Source organism: Corvus cornix, chromosome 1 (genome assembly GCF_000738735.6).
Source record: "Corvus cornix cornix isolate S_Up_H32 chromosome 1, ASM73873v5, whole genome shotgun sequence".
Lineage (NCBI taxonomy): Eukaryota > Metazoa > Chordata > Aves > Passeriformes > Corvidae > Corvus > Corvus cornix.
In genome coordinates, this window is record NC_046332.1 from 26958447 (window position 1) to 26986021 (window position 27575).

The window sequence follows — 27575 nt, forward strand, 5'->3', positions numbered from 1 at the left end:
TTTCATCTATGCCAAAGGCTAAACATTCTCATTAATAATGCTAATAGATCTCTGAAATCGGTTTGTTTGTGCTCTATGTTTGTGAGGTGTCCTCCAACAGTAACTCATTGCTTCTTAAGTAAACTAAACACATGTTGCTGTATCCACCTCAGTGGAAAAAATCTAGGATATGCTGTCCTGTTTTTGTAAAAACACCACTCCTCCCCTTCTAGTGCATTGAGCATTCATTGCCTGTGAACTTTGGAAATATTTATATATGATAGGTAGCACTGTACCTTCAGCAGGTGCAACCGCTGAGCCAGGCGATCATGGTAGTTAAATAAGAGAGGGTACTGGGGGATGACAGTCTCCTGTTCACCGTATTTAGGAGAAAAGTACTCGTATAGATCCTGTTTAAAAAGAAAAGGAAGAGGCATTAAACCTCAATAATGAGATTTGTCATTTTAGGAAATGGACAAAAGGCAACACAAACCTTTTTTTCACTCATAGGAAGTGAAAGAGAAGGAAGGACAGAGATTATATGATCTGCAATGGCACGACGTAGCCCATCTGCATGAGACTTTGGTGACACCAGACTCGGTGGTGTAAGGTCTTCTTCACTTGCAATAACCTGGCAAAGGGAGCATATGTTAGCCTTCATTACCACTGCTGCTTAACTTTACCAGAACTACCAAACAAATCCTGCTATAAGCTAAGCACACAAGAAATTCTGTCAGGAAAGGAAAGTGCAATTTTTTTCCACAAGCAGCAAAAATACAATTTTCCAAGTTAGTTCCTGCTCAAAGCAAAGATTATGGAAAACAGAATTAAATGTTTTTCCTATTAGTTGCTTTTGGAAGGATAAGAAGAAAAATATTTCTAAGTTGAAATGTTAGGACTTGTTAAGGAACACAGGTAATTAAAAACTGATTGTGTATTAGGTGTTGGGCCTTGAGTATTTTTACCCAAGTCTATTTTCAGACTAAGTTACAGAAAGTAAAGAGCCCCAAAAATATGCTGAAATTTTACTCCTAAAATGAGGACTTCCCAATCATATTGTATGTCTCTTCTAAATCAAAGATTGTGCCTGAAATCAACAGAAGTCAGATCTGTCTAGCACCAGCATTGACACTCTTATGTTAGGCTTGAACTAAGACCTTTGAACTGAGTAAACCAGCAAAAGTTCAGTATCAATAACATTGTTGAAGGACATGAAAACTTGTTATTGACCTAGATAAGAAATTACACCTTTCTCCTCATTTGATGATATTCATAGTCTTCAAAAATTAATTATGGAATAACACTGTATATATATAGAGGGTAAGGGCACAATATGGAAGAAAATTGAAGTTTGGAGTTTTGACTCCTTTGTATTGAACCTCCTTGCTCAGTCCCTCAATGCACAGTCTCATATTTTAGGTTTAAACAGATGGATTTACTCATCTTTGACCAATTCATTACATCAGGTCTAGGCCAAATTAGCCACAGAAATCAAAAAGAGAAAATTCCCACCTGTTCCAACATGCAGCTCAGCATTAAGGGTACAGAAATGTACTCATCAGGAATCTGACTCAGCAAGTCATTGTAATACCTCATGTCTACAGAAAGAGACAGAATAGAAGTTTCTTCATCTGCTGTATTAGGAGACAAAACATTAAGATATGTTTGTTCAGAAATGCCAATTTATATTCCAAGTCAGTTCTGCAAGTTTGCAGATGAAACAAAACTGGGAGGAGCTGTTGACCCTCTCAAAGGCAGGGGGGCCCTGCAGAGAGACTTTGACAAATTAGAGGGCTGGGCAGTTATCAGCCTCATGAAGCTTAAAAAGGGAAAGTGTTGGATTCTGTGCCTGGGATGAGGCAACCCTGGATGTACCAACAGACTGTGGAATGAGATGCTGGAGAGCAGTGCCACAGAAAGGGACCCAGGAGTCCTGTTTGATGGAAAACTGAATCTGAGTCAGCAGTGCCCTGGCAGCCAGGAGGGCCAACCCTGTCCTGGAGGGCATCAGGCACAGCATCGCCAGCCGGGCAAGGGAGGGGATTGTCCTGCTCTGCTCTGCACTGGGGCGGCCTCACCTCACATTAGGTGAGGTTTAGGTTGGGTATTAGAAAAAGTTTTCCACCCAGAGAGTGGTTGGGCACTGGAACAGGCTCCCCAGGGAAGTGGTCACAGCACCAAGCCTGCCAGAGTTCAAGAATTGTATGGACAATGCTTTCAGACACATGGTGGGATGTCCTATGTAGGGCTAAGTTGGACACAGTGATCCTTGTGGGTGCCTTCCAACTCAGAATATTCTGTGATTCTGTGAAGCTTCAGACAATATTTATTAAAAAGAGTCTAACCAAGTTAGAGATCTAACAAAATTACTCAGATCTTTTAAATCTGACCGTGACTAGAAACAGATAGAAAAAGTGATTTTCTAAAGAACTTGGTTATCACCACTGCAGTTTTCAGACACTTCCACAAGGTATTCCACAGGATACACAACATCTTCAGCTAACTGCACAAATCATTTTGAGGGTTTGTGCCATCATATGAATGAATGCTTTGACAGAGTGAACAACTACAGATGGGTGCTTTAATCCTTTCAACATACCCTCTGACAAAATTACTGCGTGCAGGATTCCTTCTGGTTTCCCTTTTATCTTTGTAGGTGTCGTCTTTGTAGGTGTCGTCTTTGTAGGTGCCGGTTGTTTCTAAATGAACAAAAATTAAGATAAAAAATCAGAAACCATAAAACAAATTAGTATTGTACAAATAGGTGGGGAAAATTCATTTCATTTAGCTTTGGTTACTCACTGTAGACTAGATGCTGAACTTTTAAATGGGACAAGATAGTAAGAATGTAGTGCATGTTCTAATAAGATACTTTCTTCTGCTGTCTTAAGCTTTTGCCTATTATGAATAAAATAAAGTGATCTTGCATAGAACTAATAATCTTTTTTTTACAGTCCACAGATCTGCAACATTGCATAGTAGCTCTGTGCCGACACATTGATTTTTCAGACACAAGAATGTGTCATTAGATGCTATTGAAGAAATTTTTACACCTGTGATACTTTACGTCTGTAGGATCCTTCCAATTTTCCTTTTTCTGTTTCCCCAATGCTCAGCTATTTTTTCCCCATTTCTTGATGTTTTAAATGCTGAAGACAAAAATATAAATTTCATTCACTGAAAATTACTTGTAGAGTGATGGTCCAAGGTGAATTTTTGAGTCAAAATTGAAGATAGGTAATTCTAGCCTATTATTAGTTATTCTCAACAAAAAGAGAAGGATCCTTGCCTCAATTGCAGGTAGTTGTGTTGCTTTCCTCTCTGGTAACATAGGCACATTGATAAACTTGGTGTTTTCCAAGTAGTTGCAATGCTGTCTTCTCCAGTCCAGGCAGTCATACATCAAACAAGCAATGTGTTCAAACAGCACAGTACCAAATGCAAGCTTTGAGAGAAAATCAGATACAAAGGATGAAGTTTGCTTATAAAAGTATCATGTAACTTAGTGACAGGAGTCATTAGCTCTTTAACCAGCAGATCTGCTTCCGTTTATAAATTTTCCAAAAGATTTTTTCCTCCACCAATTCAAAATACTTTATAGAGTTATTCTAAAGCCTCCTTCATTTTATTTGCCTTAACACTGACACAGCACAGTATGGACTGTATATTGCCTAAGTGATTTAGTTATAAAGTCTAACTTGTCATAACAGTAATTGTTCAAGGTCTTCTATCTTGCAAATGGAACTTACGGGTTCTTCTGGATGGGAAGGAATAGGAGAGGAAAATTAAATACTTTGTAATGTGTCTATGTTTTAGTAGTGCAGCATATTTGCAAGGTCAATAATTTCCCTGCCCTAGAAGGATGAAAAATAAAACCCCAACCAGGTAATTAATATCATCTCGTATTATTCTCTTTCTTTCTGTTGCCCTTTGAAAACAAAGAAAGCCTCAAGAATGGCACTCTGAAATCCACAGTTGTGAGTGAAGGAATGTCAGCATGGTGCCCAAATGTCCAAAGGGAGAGGGCTGTATCTGCAAAAATCTGAAAAGGAAAGAGTCATGGTTCTTGAGGTCATGTACTGTGGTTTTTGCCAAAGCTTGGGAGGAATAAAAAGAATAATAGCAACTGCTATTTTAAATATTAAATGTTTTTGTACAAATACCAAAACCCTGTTGGAGACCACATGAAACACTCAAGTTTCAGCAGCTTTAATGGATGTATTCTTCCCCTGTACATCCTGGACTTTGTGGAAAGAATGGAATTATTATAAATTATAGACAATTTCCATTAAAAATTCTTTTCTGAGTGATTCTTTCACTTCTGTGAAAGTAGGGCAAATCTCTTGTACAAAGTTTGCCTCTAAGAGGTGGCTAACAACATTGAACGTCTCGATTTTAAGTTTCCTAAAATAAAACACAGCAAAGAAGCACAACTGACATTAAGCACTAAAAACAATACCAAACCCTTAAGAAACATTAAGCATCTGCTTTCCTCAACTCAGTGCCTCTTTATGACACTGGAAAACAGACAACCCCAAATCACTGATGAGTTATGGAATACTTGTCTCAGTTTTCATAACATTTAAAGACTAGAAGCAACACTTGGAAAAGAAATTCTACTTGCGAAAACAGAATGTTCATTAATATTCCTCCATCTTTGTTTTCAATATTCTTCTGAAGAAGGGGTTCGTATAACACCTTTCAATTCATACATTACTTAAAAGATTCCATTTAACAGTTTTAATAACAACATACATATAACATGTTTTAATTAACATAACAGTTTTAATTAAAATATTGGAGTGTTTTCAATGCACAGTCTTTTAAACAAAACAAGATTTTTTACAAAGTCGTAAGTAACAAAACCTGGTGCTACTCAATGGCATCCAAGCCAAGTTTAGTATAATTACAACTTCGTAATTCAATTTGCTTGGTCTCTCCTCAGGACATAGATGCTTGTCAGAAGTTTTTCAAGTCTAACCATTAGTGACTCTTCAACAAAGAAAATATTTTTGAAAGTATTTTCCTTTCTAAAGATCTCAAATCTGAGAGCAGAAACTACTTGCAGCATGCAATACTCTGTCATTTTTATATTAATATCTAACATTTTGTCACAAGAATTTTCCTTCTGTGGATCTTGTGCTTCAGAGATGCAGCAAGCTTGGACTCAGAGATTCTCCAGCAAGTCCATGAGAACAGACTTACTCTATCCACCTATAATTTCAGAACTTCTGTGTTCCCCACCCATTTCTTTAAAAACTTACATACATTCTTACTTCTGTAGGGCTCATGAAACGATAATTAGTCTACTGAAATCTGTTTCAGTGATAGATAATTTTTCCTTTATTTCATCTATAATATAGGTGCTTGCAGGATATTCAAAAGTAGAAACAGTCCCCTGTAAGATGTGATTATAGGGAAGGTAAAACTGTTTTCCCAAAAGAGGCTTTGCACTATAAGATTATATAAAGAGTATAATGGTAAGTAATATTATAAGAAGCAAGCCTACATGTTTCCACAAGTAAGGCATTTTTAGTGAATGCTTTTCAAACCACTCTGAGTTGTTTGTATACAGAATCTACTGTACTATAAATAAGGGTTAGAAGAATGTAGTTTAACCCTAGAATGCCCTTTAACCCTAATAGACTACAAATATAGTAGGTTAAATTATAGCATGTTGCCTTATTTTGCTTTAGCAGTTTGTATTTTTTACTGCTGACATTGTAGATTGAAAAATACAGGACTTTTTTACCTCGCTATATGTGAGAATCTAGGATGGAAAAAATTTCTAATGATTCACTCTCTCCTTCAGTGCCTGGTAATAGTCCTGACTCAGCAGGCTATAATGAGTAATAAATCAGAGCCATGTTTTGGACAAAAAGAAGCAGTACTGAGTATGATAAAGCAACAGTATATATCAAAAAGTATTCTTGCATTCATCTTAATTTTTTCTCATGTAACTGTTCTGAGGTGCAGTAAGTAGGTCTGGTGTTATGGGGATAAAAATATAACTTCTGTGTTATTTCATACACACATATTACTCTCTAACAAGATGCAAACTGGGTCTACAAAGACTCTGAATAAATTTAAAACCTCAAACTACTTTAAAGCTCTTCTGCTGTGGCCTACAATACTAAGAATCTCCAAATCAGGAATTTTTATTCAAAGGACTCCTTGTGAACAAACGCTGAATAAAGTTGTTGGATACATTTTTGTTTAAGATTACAAATATACTAACAACTGTGGTTCCGTTTCAGAGAACACTTGAGATTAAATTCCTAAACTGTTCTTAAAAGTTACAAACCCTAAAGTATGCCATGCACTGTAAAAACAGAATGTACTGACCAGCATTTTGCTGTCTGACCAATCAGAGGGAAAGTCACTTTCCTTAACTAGGTGATGAAACCTGGCAACATCAAAGAGACTTGATCCATGCTTTCCACTGTTCAGAACTGGCTCCAGGTATTTCCAAAATGTTTCCAGGTCTTTGCTAGCTTCATCTTCCTTTCTTTTCTCTGCTTCTACATCTAAAATACATAAGTATTTGACAAACCATGGTACAATGTCTCCCTGTTACATAAAGCACAAATCATATATCCATTTTCTCAAAGTACTGTTAAAATATTTCCATCCTGAGTTTCAGCAAACATCTGACACCCAACTTTGAGATTAAAAAATACCATCACATATCTTGCTAGTGTCCTCTATTCCAATTACAGAATCATTGATGTTGAAAGGGCCTTGTGGGTGTCATCTGGTAAAACTCCTCTGCTCAAGGAGGGTCACCAAGAGCAGACTGCCCAGGATTTTGTCCAGATGGCTTTTGAGTACCTCCAAGAATGAAAACTCCACAACCTCTCTGGGCAGTCTGTTCACTGTGTTTACAGCATTCAGACACCCTCACAGAAAACAAATGTTTCTTTCTCTTCAGGTAATATCCCATGTTTCAGTTTTTTCTATTGTCTCTTGTCCTGTCACTGAACACCACTGAAAAGAGCCTGTCTGCCTTTTCTTTGCATGCTCCCTTCAGGCATTTATAAACATTGATGACTTCCCTCCAGGCTCCTTCTTCTCCAATGTAAACATTCCCAGCTCTTTGAGTCTCTCCTCATATGAGAGATGCTCCAGTCCCTTAAACATACTTGTGTTTGTTTGATGGATTCTCTCTGGTAGCGCTGTATCTCTCCTGTACTGAGGAGCACAGAACTCCAAGTGTGGCCTCATCAGTGCTCAGTACAAAAGAAGGTTCAAATCCCTTGACCTGATGCAGCCCTGGATACTATTTGCCTTGTTTGCTACAAAGGCACAGTGCTGGCTCACATTCAGCTTAGCGCCACCACCCCTACCTAAGTCCTTCTATGCAGAGCTGCTTTCCAGCCAGTCAGCCCCCACCATGAACTGGTGCAGGACTTTGCCCTTGCTGAATTTTATGAGGTCCCTGCCAGGCCATTTCTCCATCCTGCTGAGTCCCTCTGAAAAGCAGCACAATTCTATGGTGTTTCAGCCATTCCTCCCAGTTTTATATCGTAAGAGTACATGCTGAGGGAACTATTCTGATCACTAATGAAGATGTTGGACAGGGCTCATACCACCAATCCCCGCTGATAACCTCTGAGCCAGGGGATTCAGCCAGTTTTCAATCCAACTCAGTGCTTGTTTATCCAGCTTCTTTATGAGAAGACAGTGCCAAAGGTTTTACTGAGAAAGGGCAGACAATAGTCACTGCTCCCTTCTCACCTCCCAAGACAGTAATTTTGTCATAGAATGTTATCAGGTTGGTTAAGAATGACTTCCATTGGCAAATCGATGCCAAATTACCAACTTCTTGTCCTTCATGTGCCTGGAAATTGTTTCCAGGATTAGCTGTTCTATCATCTTCTCAGAGACTGAGAAGGGTCGGAGTGGCCTTTAGATTCCTGAGTCATTCCTGCCATTTCTGAAGATAGGAGTGGTGCTTTCCTCCGGTCCTCAGATACCTTTTCCAATTGCCATATTTTTTGAGAAGTAATTAACAATGGCCTTGCAGTGACATCACAGCCAGACCCTCAGTATGCCTCAGTGCATCCCATCAGGTCCCATGGACTTATGTATGTCCAGTTTGTTTAAGTAATCCCTAACCTGATCCTCTTCCACCAAGAGTCTTGCTCCAGACTTTTACCCCGTCTCTGGAGCCTGAAAATCCCAAAGGCCATTCATGACCATAACCACTTTTTCTTCTTCCACTGCCCTTCAGCCAGTCCTTATAGGGAGGCTGTTTGCTGGACTGAATAAGTATCTATAATGTAGAGTCCATAAGTCTATTCTCATGACAGCCAAGTAACAGGGAATAACCACTTCCCTTGATCTACTGGCTATGTCACTACAGCCCAGGATAGTCAGCCATCACTGATGACACATATTTAGCTTGCTGCTCACCAGGATCCCAGTTCAAGAGAGGTGTTACAGCCTGGAGACAGCTGAGTACAATTACAAGAGCGTTATTCTGTGGCATATTCTCCTGTGGCTGGGGCCACAGTCCCAAAGTAGCCAACTGTCCACTCTCCTTGAAATTATTAAATGAGCCAAGTTTTCTTACCAGTGCACTTCCTAAAAATTCACAGAAGTATGCATTTGATAAAATGTTGTTCTTTGGTGGCTACTGTGGCTGCAAACACTGCCTGCTTAGTCAGTCCCTCTTTCTACTGTCCAGTTTTTGCACTGGCAAACCATTTGGTGACCAAACAATGGCAATACTACTTTGGCACTGGCAAACACAGGTGCTCATAGGTAGCATGCACAAACACAAGGCATGGAGAGAGAGAAAAACACAGCCAGAATAGTCATTCCCTGGATATAAAATTATCTCCTTTCTACACATTTTTTTTATAACCAGATTACCTTCAGATGAAATTGGAAATTGTCCTTCAGCTTTAGTTCCTTCCAAGTATATCTGCAATGGCTTGTAATTCTCAGAAGAAATTTGAATTACACTTGAAATGTTAACCCCAAGGTCAGCCAACACAGGCAACAACTGAAGATTGGGGAAACCCAGAATTATAAAGTAATGATGAGCACCATCATCTGGTTCATCATCTGTTCAAAACACAACAAAACCAGATTAGAGCAAGAACATTCATCAGCTAAACAAAATTAATTTTTTCTTGACTATATGGGATAATGCAAATTAAGGTTAGAGAAACAGTTCTTTTGGGAAAATTACACGTAAGTTCAAAAATTATTATGTGCATTAGACTGAAGCCTTTGCACCAAACCCCCTAGAACACAGAGGGAAGAATACAAGTCAGAAGTAAGAATTGTTTGGAGAAGGACCCAGAGAAAAACTGCAGAAGTTGATTATAATCCCAGTGTTGTAGCAGCATTTCTGTAATTGCTCCTCTCTAAGGAGCTGAGTGTCAGGACATATCCACATGCTCTAATGGTAGTTTAAGTTATCTTATTTCATCCTGCATCAAACTGGACATGGATCATACACAGAGTAAGTTACTGTGTCTTACATGAAAGATTACACAAGTCATAATAATTTCAAAGGATTAGCTGCAGGTGTCAGCTGACTCACTGCTGACTCCTCCCTACCCAGCAGGTAGATGTTCACTAGATGTATTTCTTTTTAAAATACTCATCAGCTGGTAATACCAGCTCACACTAGCCCTTTTAGTTGGTAGGGGCATATCCAAATTCATCTTAAAGTGCAGATGAGAAGTTTCACTGAGTGCCTGTTCTATTTGGGTTTATCAGTTATGTAGAAGTATGCATAGCAACATTTCAGTACCAAAGCAAAAGGTTAAGCATGATGTAAGTAAAAATGAACTCTCTAGAAGCTCTAGAACTGTGTAGTTTCCCTTCATGCCCTGTGGAGAAATACACGTTGTAAGCCAGGTATCAGGTGATATAATTCATCCAGTACAGTTATTTATCCTAAGTTATCAGAAACTGCCTGCTGAAGGTCCTGTATCTCTCCATCAACACTGAAACACATAGAGTTACGCAGACTATCCTGCACTAAAAGCAAATCACAACTTTATTTAGCATTAAGGTCCTTTCTTATGCTTACTAACACATCACATGTCTAAGTGCTTTACTGACTCCTCAGCTCGTGGGACTCATTTATTCAAGGAAGGAGAAAGGGTAGCCTGGCACTGACATCTGCCTGTGCTCAGATACATAGCCAGGACTGTGCAAATGCTGCTACCACCTGGAGCAGCAGGCTCTCTGTTGCTTGTAATATTAGCTAAACATAAAATAACATAGAAATTTAGAGAGAGACCGGCTGAGGAAGCAGCCACCACAGTCCAGCACATATATTGCATAAAGCAAAAATCAAAACCAGAAGAAAACTGGCTTATTATTTCACTCCTAGTACTGAAACTGAAGTACATAAATTTATGTCTCAGTTACTGCAGGAAGAAAAGGTATGAGCACATAAAATTACTGAACATTAATAATTTTTAACAAAAAAGACAGGTGTCTGCATAGTCACTTACAGAGATCCAAAAATTCCAATGCATACATGCTGAAGACTGCCTGCCATTTGAAAATTATAATTACAGTCATGACGAGAGGATAACAGTCAGTTCTAATTGTCAGTGACTAATTCATATGCAAAAGGGGAAAGACATCAATGCAAGTAATCTCAAGATTACTCAAAAGCAGAAATGTTTAATTTCAGAAAGGTGATAATGTATTGGGGATGAATGATAAAATTACTGTTAGCTACCAGAAACAGACTGTCTTTGAATTCAAGGCTTGGTCTATTTTTTTTTCTTTCTTTATGCAGCTATATTAAAACAAATATAAAGAGGGGAAGTTTAGATTGGATGTTAGGAAAAATTTCTTCACTGACAGGGTTGACAACTCTGTTAGCTCTATTTTAATTTATAGTATAAGGAGAAAGCCACCTTTGGATACTGACACATTTAGTTATTCTGAAGTCTGTCTGTATGACAAGTTTTCTGTAGGATTTGTTTAGCTACTTCCTTTTAGTCTTACATATGCCCAAACATTTTGATGTTGACATGCCACATATATCTTACCTGTATTTTACTTCTTGGACTGCACAATCCATCCTAACACTGAGCAGACCACAGTGCCATCTTCAAATGTAAAGTGGCAAAGCTTTGATATGGTCAAATAGATCTTGACTTTTCAACGTGGAAAAAACAAAGTACTCCAAAGGTTTATCAGGAGTATATCTGCATTTTTTACATACCAATGTATTTGTCTTTCACTTCCATTTCTCCCCGTTGTTTCAATTTGGTGTCCTTTTTAATGGGGGGTGGTGCCGCTGTCTTTTTTCCTTTACTATCTTTTCCAGGTGTCTTATCAGGAGGTTTAGCTTTCTCTTTCTCTTTCTCTTTCTCTTTCTCTTTCTCTTTTTCTTTTTGCTGCTGTTCTGCCTGACAAGATGAATAAATAAAGTTTTCATTGTAGCCTTTGTGCAGAACAAAGGTCAGACTGTTGTAAAACTTTAGGTGTTCAATTTTTTTAACACCTTTCCCTCGCAGCTGCTATAATATCCATGTGGTGGAGCTGTCTTGAACACCCTTCTTTTTCCTGCTCAAACATGTCATTCAGTTATTTGTATATTCTTACTCAATCACAATGCTAAGACTTCACATTAAAAAGGAACTACAAGAGGTAGGTAGACGTTGTACCTACCAAACTAACAAAATGCATATTGGTAGAAAGGTAAGTAAAAAATCCCTGTGCTTTAGTTGCTTCCGCTACAGCACTTGCATCAGCCAGAAACCTTCCTTGCACTGAGGGGAAATATGGCAAAAATTCAATATCTGTTAATATCTTTAACATCTCTGTTAACACTCTTGAGTATGGTGTAAAATGGCACCAGCACTATTTTCCTTTGATGTAAATATCTGTCTAATATAAACTAGAACCAAGAGTCTTGTGGTCATTTCACACAGGATATTACTCAGCCATTCTCATTATTTTCCAACAAAAACACCTATATAAAGCTCTTCCCAGTAATTTAAGAGTACAGGACAAAAAAGATTTTGTAAGTATCCCAAAGCCTCACACTATAAATCCAGAAAATTGAGAATCAGTCTAAGATTAAAACAATCAAAAAAATATTAAGGTAAAGGTTCTGTAGAGCAAGAAAGCGTCCACCTTATTTTTGCCCAGCAGAAATACTACATTCAAACTATGCGAAAATTACATTTCAGGATTATAAAGCTATAAATAAAATAAAAATATCAACTTAGCTTACAGTTACAGTCCAGCTGGTGTCACTTTAAAGGCTATTAAAGCAATGAGAAAAGCCCTTCATGCAAATGACAGAGGGCAGTTAACTCTACATAGTTGCTTTCCCTAGATCCAGCTGAAAAGCAGATTTTCCAGCTGTGGAAGTTGTATTTCGTTCAAATTCAAAATCAAACCAGAAAATCTTTTCCTGCTTTTCCCTTCCTTCTTGAATTTCCTTTCTGTAAAATTTAGAAATGTCTTTGACAGATTCTTAAAACTATTTGCACTGTGAAATGAAGGATTTGGAGGCTTTCATTATTTTCTTTCAAATTTGTTCCACTTTTGACACTTCAAATTTGAAATTTTGATAGTAATTCTTTGAATTCTAAGCTGATGAACACACCAAACAGGTGATACAATCATCATGCCACAGAGTTCACAATCAACTTCAACTATTGCATCTGCTTCATTTTAAGTAATTCTTAAATGAGCAGAGACATTTCTGGACTTGACAAGATTCTAACAAAGAACACTACTTGACCTTCAGAAAGGTCAGGTTACTTCAGAAAGTAAAAGCCTCTCCTTTCTAGGACTCTTTCCTTTTCGTTTCAATGTCATATTTCTCCTTCCCTACAAGGTGCAGCTTTTTGTGGAGTTTCTAATATTCCACTAGCTTCTGCAATTTTGTTATTTTAAGCTTCACATTACAGAATTTTACTAACTCAAACAGTTTTCTAATTCATAGACACTTCTGTTCTGCATATTATTTTAAATACATAGACCTGTCAATTTATGACAAGCTCCTGCTCCTAATGAAATACAGAAATTTCCTAATGCCTTATTTTTGGTTATTTACATGTTGTATTAATTCTGCTGATCCATTCTAATAACTGGTGTCTATTTAAAAAAAAATGGACAGATATGTTTGCTTTCTGAGAACTGATTTGCGAGTAAAATCCTGTTTCAACACCCGGATTGTTGGCAACAAAACTTGTATTGTACATGCTAGTTGGAAGGGATTAAAAATTTTATGGCAGCCAATTTAGAGATAGAAGTCTAAATTAGAAGTCAGTTTCTGCCCATTTTGTACTGCAGACTCTGCCCTTCAACTGCTGCTCTCGTGTTTGCCTATCACACATTGATATAGATACAATTCAAAGGAGGTGACAACTTTTGTAGACAGTTTGGCTAAAACAGAGAAGTAACTGTAAGTTCCAGAGACTCTTCAACCTTCAACACTGACTATCTTCAAATTAACCAGGGAAATAAAACTACAGTTACAAGACTAATCCTGCTAAATCAAAGCTGAAGGCTCCATTCTAATATTGAAGTGACATCAAACTTCAAATTTTTGTTTTACAGTTTACTTACAAGGATTGATTGCTATCTAAGAGAAAAGCCATTTTTTTTTCAATTCACCATAAACAATCTATTCTATAGCTTCAGTCTCTCACTTTCTTTTCCCATTGAAAACACATTATTTTTCTCATATTCTCAATATATTTCTGTGGCTTACATTATCATTTCCTAATAAATTGACTTCTGTGGGAACACAACACAATTTTAATGTAATCACCTATCATTTAATGTTCTTCTGGTCATGTGCTACACTTCAGCCATCAACTACTCCCACAAATAAAGTTGTTTATTAAAAAATTTACAGGGTTTTCAGCCATACAAAACCCATTAAACCATTCTCTGCTTGTATCTTTTACGTTCACAGATTGCTTAGGTCTCCATGTCATCACACTTCATATTATAGTTTCTGATCAATTACTGCAGCAATTATACGACTTTCTGATAAAGGCCTTCACTTTTCATGAATCTGTGCTGGAAAATGACTACAGCAAAACCAACTGTTCAGTAAATTGTTGAAATGTACCACTGACAACTCCAAAAGTTGTTAGAAATAAATTAGAGGTCTGATCTGTGGTTCTGTGCAAGCTTGGTGAAATTTCTCCTAGAACACAGAAGCAATCTGTCCAAGGCAATCTTGGAGCTAGTAGTGATGACCTTAGAGAACATATGGAAGCAAGTTTTGGGAACACTGGAAAATGTGGTACCTGGTTCTGAGAAACAGACTTCAAAATATGTACTGTTTTGAGAGAGTTCAGAGGAGAGGAACATCCATAATCAAAACCTATAAACCAGGACATATATTTGGGTTTGTTTAGTTAAATATATAATAGATTTCAGTAGAATGGAGGGTGATGTTGTCCCCATACCCAGTGAGAAGCGAAACTGTAACAGATTTAAATGAGAGTCAGTTTGGTAAGATTGAAAACCTTTCCCAAATGGGTGCATTACGGAGATTGTTCAGAAATAATACTGATTGCCATGGAAAAGCAAAGACACACCACCAGGAAGTTTTGAAAAAAGGTTCAACAAACATCTGCCAGGAATAGCTTATGTAATTATTATCCTGCCTTAGTGCCAGAGGATGGAAATGATAACTTTTCCAAATGTTCTCCAGAGAGGAGACTCATAACAATAACCCCATCATAGTCTGCTCTGTGTCTATCCTTGATACCTCCCAAGTAACAACGTCGCCTACTTTTACTTCAGCAGGGATACACTCAGCTGAAGCCTGTTCCTAGCTCTGTTTTCTATTGGTCCTGGGACTCAGCTAGCAAAAAGTTCTTGTATATTGTTTTTATTTTCTTTTATTTTCCACGCTCTCACTGGCATCTGAGTAATTGAGAGCTTCATCCACAAAATCTAAGCAACTTAAAAAGATATTTCTAATCACATTTCTCTTTAATGACAGTTCTAGAAAGCCAAACCTGAGAAGAAAGCTGAATTTATGGAAACAACACTAGAATAGAAGTGTCTTCAAGAATGTAATGTTCCTAGGGCATACTACAGTACCTTCTTTTCCTCTTCTCTTCTCTGAAGATCCTTCTGTTTGAGACAAAGCAACTGAAATTTCAACAGCTTTCCAGTTAGTGTTACAGGAATTTCTTCACCCCTGTCCAGAAAGGCTTTGGCTAATTCTATCACCTGTAGAGGAAAAAAAATCCCAACAAAACTATTACTTGCATAGTTTGAATACTGCACTTGACTCATATTTATTTGCATGCTGAAATGAGGAAGTGCTATCTCACATTGTACCATGTGTGGGTCAAAATGGCTGCATTCCCAGAAAAAACAATATATCAGTAAGACACACCATTATTCTTTGGTTCCAAAGACCTCAAATGAAGTTATATTGGCTATAGTACGAGATAAAACTAGGATGGAAAAAAACTTCTATGATTTATGAGAAACTCAGCAGACAGAGTTCTCACAGGAAAATGTAATTTTCTTTAGGTTTTAAACAAAGAAGGAACATGAAGCAACTACATATTATAAAGTAATAAATTAAAAAGCACATAACAGATAGCAAATCAAGGAATAGTTTGGAGAACTGTTTACAAAGTGACCAGTGTCTAAGGGACTAGCCTTGAATGAAAGATAAAAACTTCTTGAAGGGAATTTGAGAGGGAATTTGTCTAGGTGAAAACACCCACCCCCCCCCCACCCCCCCCGTGTAATTCTGATTCTGTTGGTATGCAGCCTAATTGGGGTGAAATAAGGCTATTGAGTTTTCTTAGGGTGATGACAGCAGCAGGAACATACAGCTGCATTGTCCAGATGTGTGGCATTGACAGGCTGTTTTATGACTATGTTTTTTACAGCTTGTTTCCACTAAATTTCATACAACTCACTAACATCTGGGCCGTTTTCCTTGGAGCCTCATAACCACTTTATTTACTGCGAAAAAAATAAAATAACATAAAAATACCGTAAAAAAGTTGTTATATGTTTCTTTTCACTTGTGTTGTCTCTGTAATAAAGTTCACCTATGTAGGAAGCGCTGCTGAAGAATAATATAACCATAATATTTTCTTACTTTTGTTTTTAAGCAACCATCAGCTTTATTTATAACCATGGGCTGAATTAGGTGTTACTCAAATGTTCTGACATGTTTCTCTTTTCTCCTCATGGAGCAATTACAGTTGGGCACATATGGTGTCAATTTTGCTTGCTAACACTGAGACAATGAAGGTGCACACTGCATCTCACTGAACTGTGTCTTGTCTAATGCAAACACCACCATTAGCCTTGAGCTTTCATAGATTCTTGCCTAGTTTAGAAATTTTCACTTCTCACCTAAACGTAGACACTAAAAGTGCTTCTCTGAATAAAACAAAGCCAAATTGGATTCCAGACTATTATATGCCGAATTATTGTTTCATACAAATGAAAGCAAGGAGCAGAAAAAGAAGTGTCTTAAAATTCAGATTTTGTCTGAGTCTCATTAACAGGGAGACAAACCAAAACATATGCATTTAAAAACCCTTCCAAAACAATCCTGCTCCTCTAACAAAAATAAACCTAATGATCTTAATGTACACAAAGGAAGATACATCATGATTACGATGAGTTTTGTTTTCCATGCTTTGCATCCCAAGTAAGACTCCTTACTGGTCACTAGCTCAACAATCCAACCATAGAAGGCTTCTGGAATGACCCACTGACATCAGAGCCACAGCAGAAAATCAAGGATATGTTAAGAACAAGACTTAAAAATTCCCACAGACTGTGGGTTCACTAGGAACTACTAGTTATTCCAACAAAAAATAGTCACTCAGAGCTAGGCACACAAATCTGTGCCTTGAGAGAAAGAGACTTTGGTAGAAATATCACAGTAATTTCCCTCAGAGAGAAAAATTGTCATACAGTTTTTTTTCAGAATTGATGTTAACAGCCTATGGAAAATGATGCTTCTCAATGGTCTAATGTAGATGAGTTGCACATTTCTTGAAACACAACAGAGGGGAAATGGAGGGATTCTGGAAAGATTCCTGAAAAGTGTATATATAGTAATCCAGTGCGATGGCGGTTGCTGATTTATTGTTCATGGAAGAAGAAAAAAGTGCTTAAATTCTTAAACCCCATTCTTCCTGAGAATTTCAAAGCATTTTACCAGCCAAAAGCAATGCATCATGATTATTCCTATTTTGTAGATAGAGAATGCAGGAATGAAGAGACTTGATGAAGCAGAGTGGGTTGGAAGGATGAATTTTCTTATGTGAGCCACGAGAAGTATAACCAAAACTATTTAACAGGAATACATTCCATGACTGTGGAAAGAGGTCACACAAATAAAACAAAGACAGAATAAGCACATGACGTTTGGCAATACAAAGAAAAGAAATAGCTTTTCATACAGAAATGTAAAATCCACTTTACACATGAGGAAATTAAAACCAATCCTAAAGACAGAACATAGATCAATCCATTCACAGCAGATAAAAGAAATTAAATTTATTACACATCCATATTTACTTCATCTGTGGTCCTGTGAATTATGCAGGCACCTGGCATAAACAGTTAAAAATCTACAGCCTTAAGTGAAAAAAAAGAAAAGTGCAAGACAAAAAGTTGGTAGGAATACAGAAGGAAGTTTTTTGGATACTATGAAGTGGATTTGTTACAGATTGGCTATACTTCATCCCACCAGTGATGATCTTTTTCTTATGTGAGAAACCATGGAAACTTGGATGGACAAACTTAGTTAGGTAGGGCCTCTTTTCCTTTAAAGCTAGAGGAAACTTAGCATTCCTCACACAGGAGGGGTCACACTGGTGAAGTGCAGAAAGGCTTTGGTGATGCAGTATTTGATCTCATATGGTGGCAGTATGAACCACACAGAGATTTAGCTGTCTGGTGCAAAGGGCATGTATTTCCAGGCATTCAAACACTGCATGAGTGCTTGTAAGTGACCCTACACTATTGACAGATGTCAGCGCCACTGAGATAGGAGATAGGTCTTAAAAGTTAGGGAAACATTTAAAGCCAGAGTCTTTGTGCTATCTTTCTTTGAAATGCCTCTTTTTCAAGATACAGAACCATTGTGGCTGCTAAATCATTATCAGAAAATCTTTCAGAAAGATAAATTAGATTACAAACTTTCACAGCTTTATTACTGCCTAGAAGCAGTAACATTGCTTGCTATGAACAGTGGTTAGCCCACTTCACAGTATAGTTCTCCGATATCCAGAGTGAGCTTTCTAAAGCTCTGCCTTCCCTCTTGTTCTTGGAACTGTAAGAAATCCAGCCCATCACACATGCCTCAGACTCATATATACACTTCCTAAAAGAAACATAATAGTTCCTAGAAGAACCAAGTAAGTAAAATCCCTTAGCTGCTGACATAGTTCAAGTCAATTTGAAGCACGATAGTCATCAGTCAAGAGGTTTCATGGATTACACAACCAAGTTGGTAATTACTATTCAGATGTATTTTCCTGAGCAAAGTAATAAAAGTGGGGGGAAAAAGTGATCTTGACTTTTTACAATCTGCTGTCAGTCTTAGGAGTCCTTCACAAGCAACTTTCAAGACAGACTAGGGGACAAAAGCTGCATGTATCATACTGATAACTGTTTTTTCCAAAGAAGACTTCTTTACACATACTATTAAATATTTCTAACTCTGCCAATGTCATTTCATTGACTAATGCACACTACAAGCAATCGTTTTGAAAGACTACCAGGAAGGATCTAACTGAAACAACTTTTTTTTCAGATGACACCTCCAGTGTGTTGAAAGACAACTCAGTTTCTCATATTACACCATTCACCTAACTTCATTTTAACTCTCAGAACCTCTTCCCACCTATGATGTCAAAAGATCACTTGCTTAATCATTGTCTTGCACTAGTGAATTAATGACTCACAGTTCAAAGAGAGCTTAAAGACTCACATAAATCAATACATCAATTGCATAGCTGTACAGAGCTCCATATAAATCTTTTGTATCCACAAGGTAGACTGTAAAACCTGTGATAAGCCAAATGAGTCACCCTTGTTAATCGGTGAAGATGTATTACAGAGAATGAAAATAGTTACAGAGGATTTGATGACTCCTTCTACTCCATGGAGTCCTTTTCAAATAAACGTACTAAAATGAAGCAATACTGAGCAAGTATGGATGCTGTTCATGTGCTAAATATCTTCCTTTCTATTGTGAGAACTTTTCTCAAAGTAGAAGCAAATGGCTGCTTTTACTCTAGAAAAATAACTTGTCACTCACGAGTGAGTCTTTTTTGCCAAAACACAACGCAGCTTGATCTGGTTAGCAGAAACCTATTAGAATTATCCATTGTAAGAAATTCTGTTCTCCAAACCCCTCTCTACAGAAAATCTGCAACCTCTGAGGATATTTTAATTGGTTTAATCTCAGTGATGCTCTATGAGAATTTTCTAACACATATATACAGTGTTATGTCAAGTACTTAATTAATGTTTTAAGAAAAATAGAAATGGCGAATAACCTAATTTCAGTAAAAATGAGAAAATACTTTACATAAAAATAAGGAGGGCTTTATTAGAGAGCTCATACAGGAGCTCTCACCATCTGGGATGTGCACCTCCTATGGCTCCCTGACCACTAGCTGCTAAGAAAACCAAATAGCTTTAAGGGATACAAATATCCAGTGATTGGAAAGACCAGGCATTAGCACTGCTATCTCAGTAAGGAGTTCTATGCACAGGGAAGGCTTTCTCATGTGACCCTTCATATACCTGTTTTCTTTTAACACTGGTTGGGGGGCAATATTTGAACCAGCATTTAAGTGATTTTTGAAGAACTCCTACAGAACCCAGACCCTTTTAGAAAAAGAGGACAGGCCAGTCTGTCGTGATTTGTGCTCAGATGAAGAGATATATTGCTATGATCAAATACTGAAATGTTTACATTTCAGTGGGATGAATCTGCCCAGCAAATCTTTCCATTATGGCACAGAATATTTTAAGCTTCTGAGAAGTAAATTGTCTCCAGGAATTTCAGCCAACTGAATCCACACAATGAACATCACAAAGCTAAAAGATTTAGTCATGCTTCTCTAAAACTGCATCTGGCTAGGAAGAGAACCCAATCAGAGGTGGAACAAAAAAATGTAAGAAGCAAAGTTGCCTCATTAACCCTTGTGCTGGCAGAACCCATCCAGCTATGTCTTCACAGAGTTTTCTAAGCCACATCCGAACATTTGGGCCAGGTAGGCTTGGCACCACAAAACTGAGCAGGATCTTTCCAGCTTGGTTGGTCCAACTTTGCAACAGGGCTTTGAGCTTTTATTTGGTAAAATTTGGTGACAAAGGATTCTGGGATTACTTGCTGTACTTGAGAAAAATGTCATACACTTTATTGCCTTAAATGAACCATTTACAGTCCCCTAAAAACTTTGAAGACAAAAACCCAGAAGACAGCATTGCCTTTGGCTACTTCAGAGAGTCCCTCTACCACTTCAAGGATGACATTCTCACAGACATAATTTCTGTTTTCTCTAGTTATACAGACATTTCAACAAAACCTGCAGAGAAAAAGCAGAAATTTTATACCAATTTGCATGTATGCAGGAAATGCTGTAAACTATGAAGAAAACTAAATTCTTACCAGTGTTCTAATGCAGGTTTTAAATAGGTATATGAATTTCAAAAAGTATCAATTCTCTTTCCTAGAAAATAAATCACCAACAATTTGAATATTATGAATAGCTTCAGGTCAAATAATTACAACTATCAGTAATTAAATAATAATGCATGTTTCTAAAATCCTAGCATTAGGACTATCAAGAGTCATTACTCTGAAATGAAAATAAAAGATGTGCAGGTCAACTGCCTCATGTAAATAATAGAACCTCTCAGATTTCAGGAAACAAAATTAGAAAACACAGATTGTTTTCCTGCTCAAGCTCAAGACTTTTTTCCCCAGTTTAAACATTTAGAAATGCTGGTACTTCTTAACATGACACACTGGTCCTGGAAAGGGATACCGAACTGGAGATACTTAAGAAGCTGATTGTGAACAGCTACAATTCATAGAACTGACTGGTTCATAGCAACAACAATTTCCTTTCATGGAATAAACAAATCCAAATGGAAGGTGTACAATTTGATAACTTGAAGGATTACACAGGCCACTTGATCATGCAGTGGCATCAGATGCTCTGACAATAGCAAAGGCTGATGCAAAGACATGCTAAGCCTAAATTAACAAATGCTTTTCCTAACATCCTTTAAAGCACATTGACCAAAATACTGGGAACCAGAAGACAAAGTAGTTAAACCCTCCTCAGAAGACAAGGCACTAAATATCTCAGGTAAATATATACCACCTCATTTAGTGGATCATTTATAAAACATACTATATTCTGTTCCACAAACTGGTAGGAGCTTGGTAACAGGTAGAAAAGAGCTGAAAACAGATGAAGAGATAATGCCCACAGTAGGATTTAAAGTCCCTTAACCTTCCCTGAAGCCAGTACCTCCCTAAAAGGCCTATTAATTTAACAACAATTCCCTAGTGTACACATTAAACCTCTGCATATCCGCACAGTGTAAGGGCCAAGTCCTTCTGCAATAAAATTCTCTAAACTTGCATCCACACAATACCACTTAACAAAGGCTGACTGGAGAACTGCTCCATTTTATTATGACATTCAATAGTGCAGTATTAAATTTGTTTTGTACTGGAATGAAAAATAAAAATCCCTCTAATCGTTCAGCATGGCTGCCAAAGTTGTTTTTAGTGTCAAACCCTCTCATGAAAACAATGACACCAGATAAGTTTTGGCTCCTGAGCTGTTCCATTTTACACCAACTTTTAAAATTAATTTTGTTCTTGCGGAATGAAAACAAAATCTAACTTGTATTAAGAACAGAATTCTATTGACATTCGTATTTAGAGTCAGAAGGTTCAGTTTTAATAGGGCTATCTTTACTTTTGAGAAAGCCTAATCTTGACCACAACCTTTGTTATGGTGTTGTGTCAAAATCCATACACTTCCACAAAAATATGATATCTTTAATTATATGTTTCCGCAAGAAATCAAAAGGCTTTCTTAAAAACACTCCTCACTAACATTATGTTTGAAACCTTTTTCTTGAGTGCCCCATATCCTGGCTGCTATTGAGTTTGCTGTTCTCCCAGTGCCAGACAACACTTCTGAGCTTGTATGTGGGTGAAAATACTCCTTCCTATAAATGTTATGTCTTTGACATTAAAAGTTCTCTTTCACATAAAGCTAAACCCAACATTTTTGATTTTTCAACTCTAGAAATTGACTATAATGAACACAAATAAATGCATATTCCTTGTCCCTAGTGCTGCTCTCCCTTTTTTTAATTTTCTGAAGATACTGTAGGACACAATGATGAGAGAGTTTAAAAAAGGGACATAGACAATAGAAAGAGATACAGTAATATAAAGATATAAGGTCTTTAAGACCTACTGAAGAGAGGACATGAAAGATATTTAGAAAGAGAATACCTATTCTTTACTTTTTTAAAAATGAAATTCATGCCATTGGGTTGAGTAATAGAAGGTAGTTTTGAATAATTATACACACGCATACACATCTAAAAACATATATTTAAATATATCTATTATCTAACTATAATTACACATAATAAAATAATATAATCATATATATAATACAATATACAAACATATATAAGATTTCATAATATAGTAGGAGCACCTATCCCAGGAAACACACACTCAGTTCCAATCTAAAGTGGACCTTCTCTTCACATCATGATGTGACCAGATCTTAAAATAATCTTACCAGCAGCAACCCTTACTCCATAAGTCTACACTCTACACATTTCTATCAAAGAATAAATTCACAGGAATGCTTGAAAACTGCTTTACATCCACTGCTTCCTGGCTACATTTATTTCACTTTTTTCAACTTGGGCTTGTTAATTGTTATGTTTTACTATCCTACAGAAGTTCTTAATATCTAGGTAATATATTTTGTATTGGAAGTGACAGAAGAGGAATCTGTTTTATGTACACCCAGAAAACTCAAGGATTCTTCTGTATCTGCTGCAGTCGACTGCCTATTAAGGCAAGAAGTACAGTGAACATTGTACAATTTCCCAAGGATTATGGCAGCACAATCTTACAGGGAAAAGCAACAACAACAATAACAGCAAACCCAAAGAATAAAACCAGAACACAAATGACCTAAATAATTTTAAACCAGTAAGATTCTGTTTCTAACCAATAACCTTTTAGACTTCTAAATGAGCTGTACAAAACACAAACTAATTAAGATTTAAATGCAAGCACTCAACTGAACTGGATTTTAATGGCAAAACTATGCATATTATGCTTGGCAATAGAGGGATCTAGACTGGGGATCTCTTTGGTTTGTTTATTGAAACTGCACAACAAGTTGATCTCTCAGTATGCCTGGTGACAAGGGTTGGCTGTTATGTATCTCAACACTGAGCCTGGAGCTTCTCCTGCTTTTATCCATCCAGAGGTTTGATGTTTCTGAGCTGACACTGCTTCCCTGTTAGTAAGGAGGTAAAATAAAGTGAGGTTTTGTATGAAAAATTTGCCATACAGATCTGGAACAAGCCAACAGGAGAATCAAACAGGTCCTCTCTTCACCCAGTGAAGACAAAAAATAGAATGATTTGTAGTCAGAATTTTATATTACTTTCTGTTTAAATATTTACAGTTCCAGCATACGATTTGCAATCTAATGTTTGCTTGCTGGTCACATGTGAATATCAGAGATAATTCAGATAAACCAGGTGGGATTGCAAGATCCTGGACAGTCGAATTTAAAAGTCCTCACTATTTCAGATTCAATGAAGAAAGAAAAAAAAAAATAAGAGAGAGACAACATATGCCAGCAGATATAAGCATGAGCTTATTTTTTAACTGTATCAGAGAAAAAAAAAATCATTAACATGGCATTGGTCTGGTATTAGATTGAAACAGCAGAAGAGTCAATACAGATGCAGGAAAATTAAGGCTAATCAGTGATTATTCCACTTTATATTCAGGAAAAACCCACAGATAATATGGTTGTCTCATTTCATTAGAAGCAATTATTTCCAACTGCATCAACAGAAAGTTGCAAAAAGGCAGCTTTTAAAGCTAGGAATACCAAAAATCAGTAGACCTGGACAATATAATCAAAGTATTAAAAACAGTAGCTGAGGAACTCTTTGGGTTACAAGTATTGACTTCAACCAACTCTTGGAGAACAAGGGCACTTTTACAGCAAATAAAAGAAAATATCACACCAACACTTACAAAAGGGAAATTAGAATAACATATATACTGGCAACATAATGCTGATCTTTGCAGAACAACAAAGGAGATGCTATTTCCTTAATGCTGTAAAGGAGGATTCAATAGACAATAAGAGGAGGGTAAAATAATGATCAATTCAATTTTGTTCTCTTAAAGAAAAAAAAAATAAGGCAGCCTTTTCACAAAGAGAATAGCTTTCTATGGCAAGGCTGCAATTCTATTTGAAACAGAAAAATATGATACAGTGAAAAGCATAATTCCCTAAGCTCTGTGGTATTGGCTAGGAAAGAAAGAAAAAGAGGAGAAAAAAAGGCATCATTGTGTTGGCATCATTTAAACCTACACAGGGTGTAGGTTTAAAAAACCAAAAAAAATTATTTGCTGGAAACTTTCAGCTGCACCAAACACTTCCACTACATTTGAGGTCCAAAGCCTAGGTATTGTATTGTGTTTACCTTTTCCTTTCTAATAGGAATGCCTTCTCCAATCACCTCCTCCTCCTATCTCCTGCAAGTTATGGGAGATATATATATAAAATGTATATATACATATATAAATAATAATTATACACATACACACACACATATACATAAAATTCTGCTATGCCCAGGATCTTTTCTAACTTGTATTGACCTATAATTGTCCTCATGGAATCCTAAGTCTAGGGAGGAATACTGGAATGTACTGCACACTGCTCATGCTGCCTCCCACCCTGAAAATGCAGGAGATGCCAGTAGAGCTAGCTATCAACCTGGTGACTAACAGCTGACAAATACTTATTTACAACTGATTAATTCTGCTCCAGTCTCATGGAATTCCAGGACAGGAATGGGACCAATTTGGATTTGGCATCTGATCTGATTATACTTTTCAGTTTGACAACTATAGCAGGAACTTTGCTGGGAGAAACAAAAACTGATATATTAATTCTTGACCAGTAGTGGAATAAAGATTAATATTTTAATTGCAATTACACCTTTTTGGTCATACAGGATTACTTGTCCCAGAGATGAGTCAGAGTAGCATGGAAGGATGCTTCTGTTCCAACATTTTAGTTTTGCTGGCTTCACAAGAACAAGGACACACTTTAAAGGCAACATTCTGCGATCCACAACCAAGCAAAACTGCTCTCATCTCTGCCAGTTGAGCCTTTTTCATCTTTCCATGAAGCTTTTTCCCAAGCATCTCAGCTTATCTGACAGAACCACAAAACTCTTCCACGTCTCTCCCCCTTCTATCCCTCTCTCTCTCATGGCCATTATTCAACTGTCTATTTCCAGCAACACTATCCATCTACTACCAGTCATCTCAGGTGAAGGGGCCACATGAGGCTCCACCTGCTTCCATAATCACCATGCTACTACCAGTCATTTTCAGCTTGTTCCCTTATTAGTATGGGACATGATTTCTTCTCAGAATTTCCTGGGTAGCATAAAGGCAACTTTCTGTACCCTGTCCCAGTGAGTCCAACAAAACTGGAAAATAACTCTTACAAGAAAAAGAAAAGAAATAAGATCCTTTCAGCCACACAGCCCCTGAACTCAATCTCACCAGAAGTTTCAAGGGGGAGGTGGGGGAAATAATAAAAAAAAAAAAAGCCAGCCTCATGAGTAATTCTAGTGTGGAAAATTTAGGCTTGAATAGATTTTCAAAATTCAAAGTTTGGAAACTAAAACACTTGTAAGGACTTAAAGAGCACAGTTGACTGTCTCAAACACTGTTAAGGCCATGGAAGGATTTTGCCATGAGATTAGCACCGAAGGGAATGACAGGGTGGTGCTGACTCTGGGCCTGGTGGAGGCAAGATCTGGCTAGCACACCCTGGGCTCCCACTGTGGCAAACTCTGTAAAGAAGCAACTGCCCATTGGCATATCACCAGTCAAACAAAGATCACCCCAAGTTATGGGAGAGATGGCATCTATGGGCACCAAGGACCACCAAAGCCCCCCCCAAATATTCTTCTGGATACCTGAAACCTGGACCGTAGATAACATAGATAAAGGTGATACTATTGTCCAGGTGTTATCTCACACTGAGAGGGAGGTTAACAAAGCCTAGGGAAAAGAAAGTATCACTGATAATGGACACAAAATGGAGAATCTATGGGTCACAAGGAAAGCCAACGCAGCAACTGTGCTGAAATCAGCTCCAACTGGATAAAAGGTAGTTCTGGCATGGGAAGGTTGCGAACACTGATCCCAGAAACCCACCGACTCAAGGAAAAGACTGAGCATGCAGACTAATTAGCACTAAAGGTAAAACAATCATTTAACCAATAGCATAAGAGAGTCGTGTAGCTAACAAGCATTAATCCTTTGTTTGCTAAAATGTATAGATAATGAAAAGTTTTGAATGACCTCAGGACCCCCACCACGAAAAAGCCCAGAGTGAAGAAGGACTTAACAGGATGCTGCTGGATCCACGGGTGGTGACTATCTTGTACTTGAACTCTCTCTCTCTCCCCTCTCTTTTCTATTTCTAATTCATTGTAAATAAAATCTGTACTATTGACTTCGGCACATGGTCTTGTTTGCACCTTAATTTGGGCAGAGACATTTCTCAATAATCAGATCTTAACAACACTATCATATTTAGTAGTGGTAAAATATCTTAATTACACATGATGTTATTAACCTTAATAGAAAACTGACCCAACAGATTTGTAAACAATAAAAGATATACCTTGCTGATAAAATGCACATATTTGTACTTTTAGGTATTGTTGGAAAAACTGTACATGATAAATTACGAAATCTGTTGATATATTACAGGAAGCTTAACATTCTCCCTTTCATACATAAGGAAAAGAATTATTTCCTCAGCATCCTTTTGAGAGAATCAGCCTATCATCATTCAATTAAGTGCTGGAATTAGTACAAAATTACCAAGCAGGACTCCTACCCCCATCGAGTCATGTAAGAGTCAGAAAAAGTATTAGACACCTAATTCTTCTGGATTTGGAAATCTTTTAACTACATATTTATAAACCCTGCCTTGATCCTCTTCAATTTGTACAATAAGAGTGATATGAAATACAAAACAGTAAAATGATAGAAAGCCTGAAGGGGAATAACTTAGAACAGACAGCAGGAATTATTTTAATATTATATATAATTAGCTTGCAATATATCATGAGCCGTTTGTTAAAGGTTCTTGACTATTAGGAACTGCAGACTGTTGCACTGAAATTTATCAAAAGCCCTGCACTTCAGCAGACACAAAGTGCAAGACTGATGACATGGGTAACAATATTACTACCAATATCAATAATAACCACATTACTATGCACATCAT

At 37.2% G+C, this 27575-nt stretch overlaps 1 protein-coding gene across 8 annotated transcripts in view; it reads right to left on the reverse strand.

The window, feature by feature from the left end:
- Window positions 1-27575, reverse strand: part of SPAG17 (sperm associated antigen 17) — an 89817-nt gene that overhangs the window by 51247 nt on the left and 10995 nt on the right. For 7 of the 8 annotated variants that reach the window (XM_039559776.1, XM_039559782.1, XM_039559770.1 and 4 more), the window contains exons 4-12: window positions 15046-15177; window positions 11186-11372; window positions 8857-9051; window positions 6325-6506; window positions 3269-3424; window positions 2579-2678; window positions 1492-1613; window positions 473-610; window positions 276-389 (exon numbers count right to left, since the gene is read on the reverse strand). In XM_039559776.1, the coding sequence (XP_039415710.1) occupies window positions 276-389; window positions 473-610; window positions 1492-1613; window positions 2579-2678; window positions 3269-3424; window positions 6325-6506; window positions 8857-9051; window positions 11186-11372; window positions 15046-15177 (1326 nt within the window). The remainder of the gene's footprint in view (window positions 1-275; window positions 390-472; window positions 611-1491; window positions 1614-2578; window positions 2679-3268; window positions 3425-6324; window positions 6507-8856; window positions 9052-11185; window positions 11373-15045; window positions 15178-27575) is intronic. The other variant, XM_039559779.1, reaches the window with a different exon arrangement.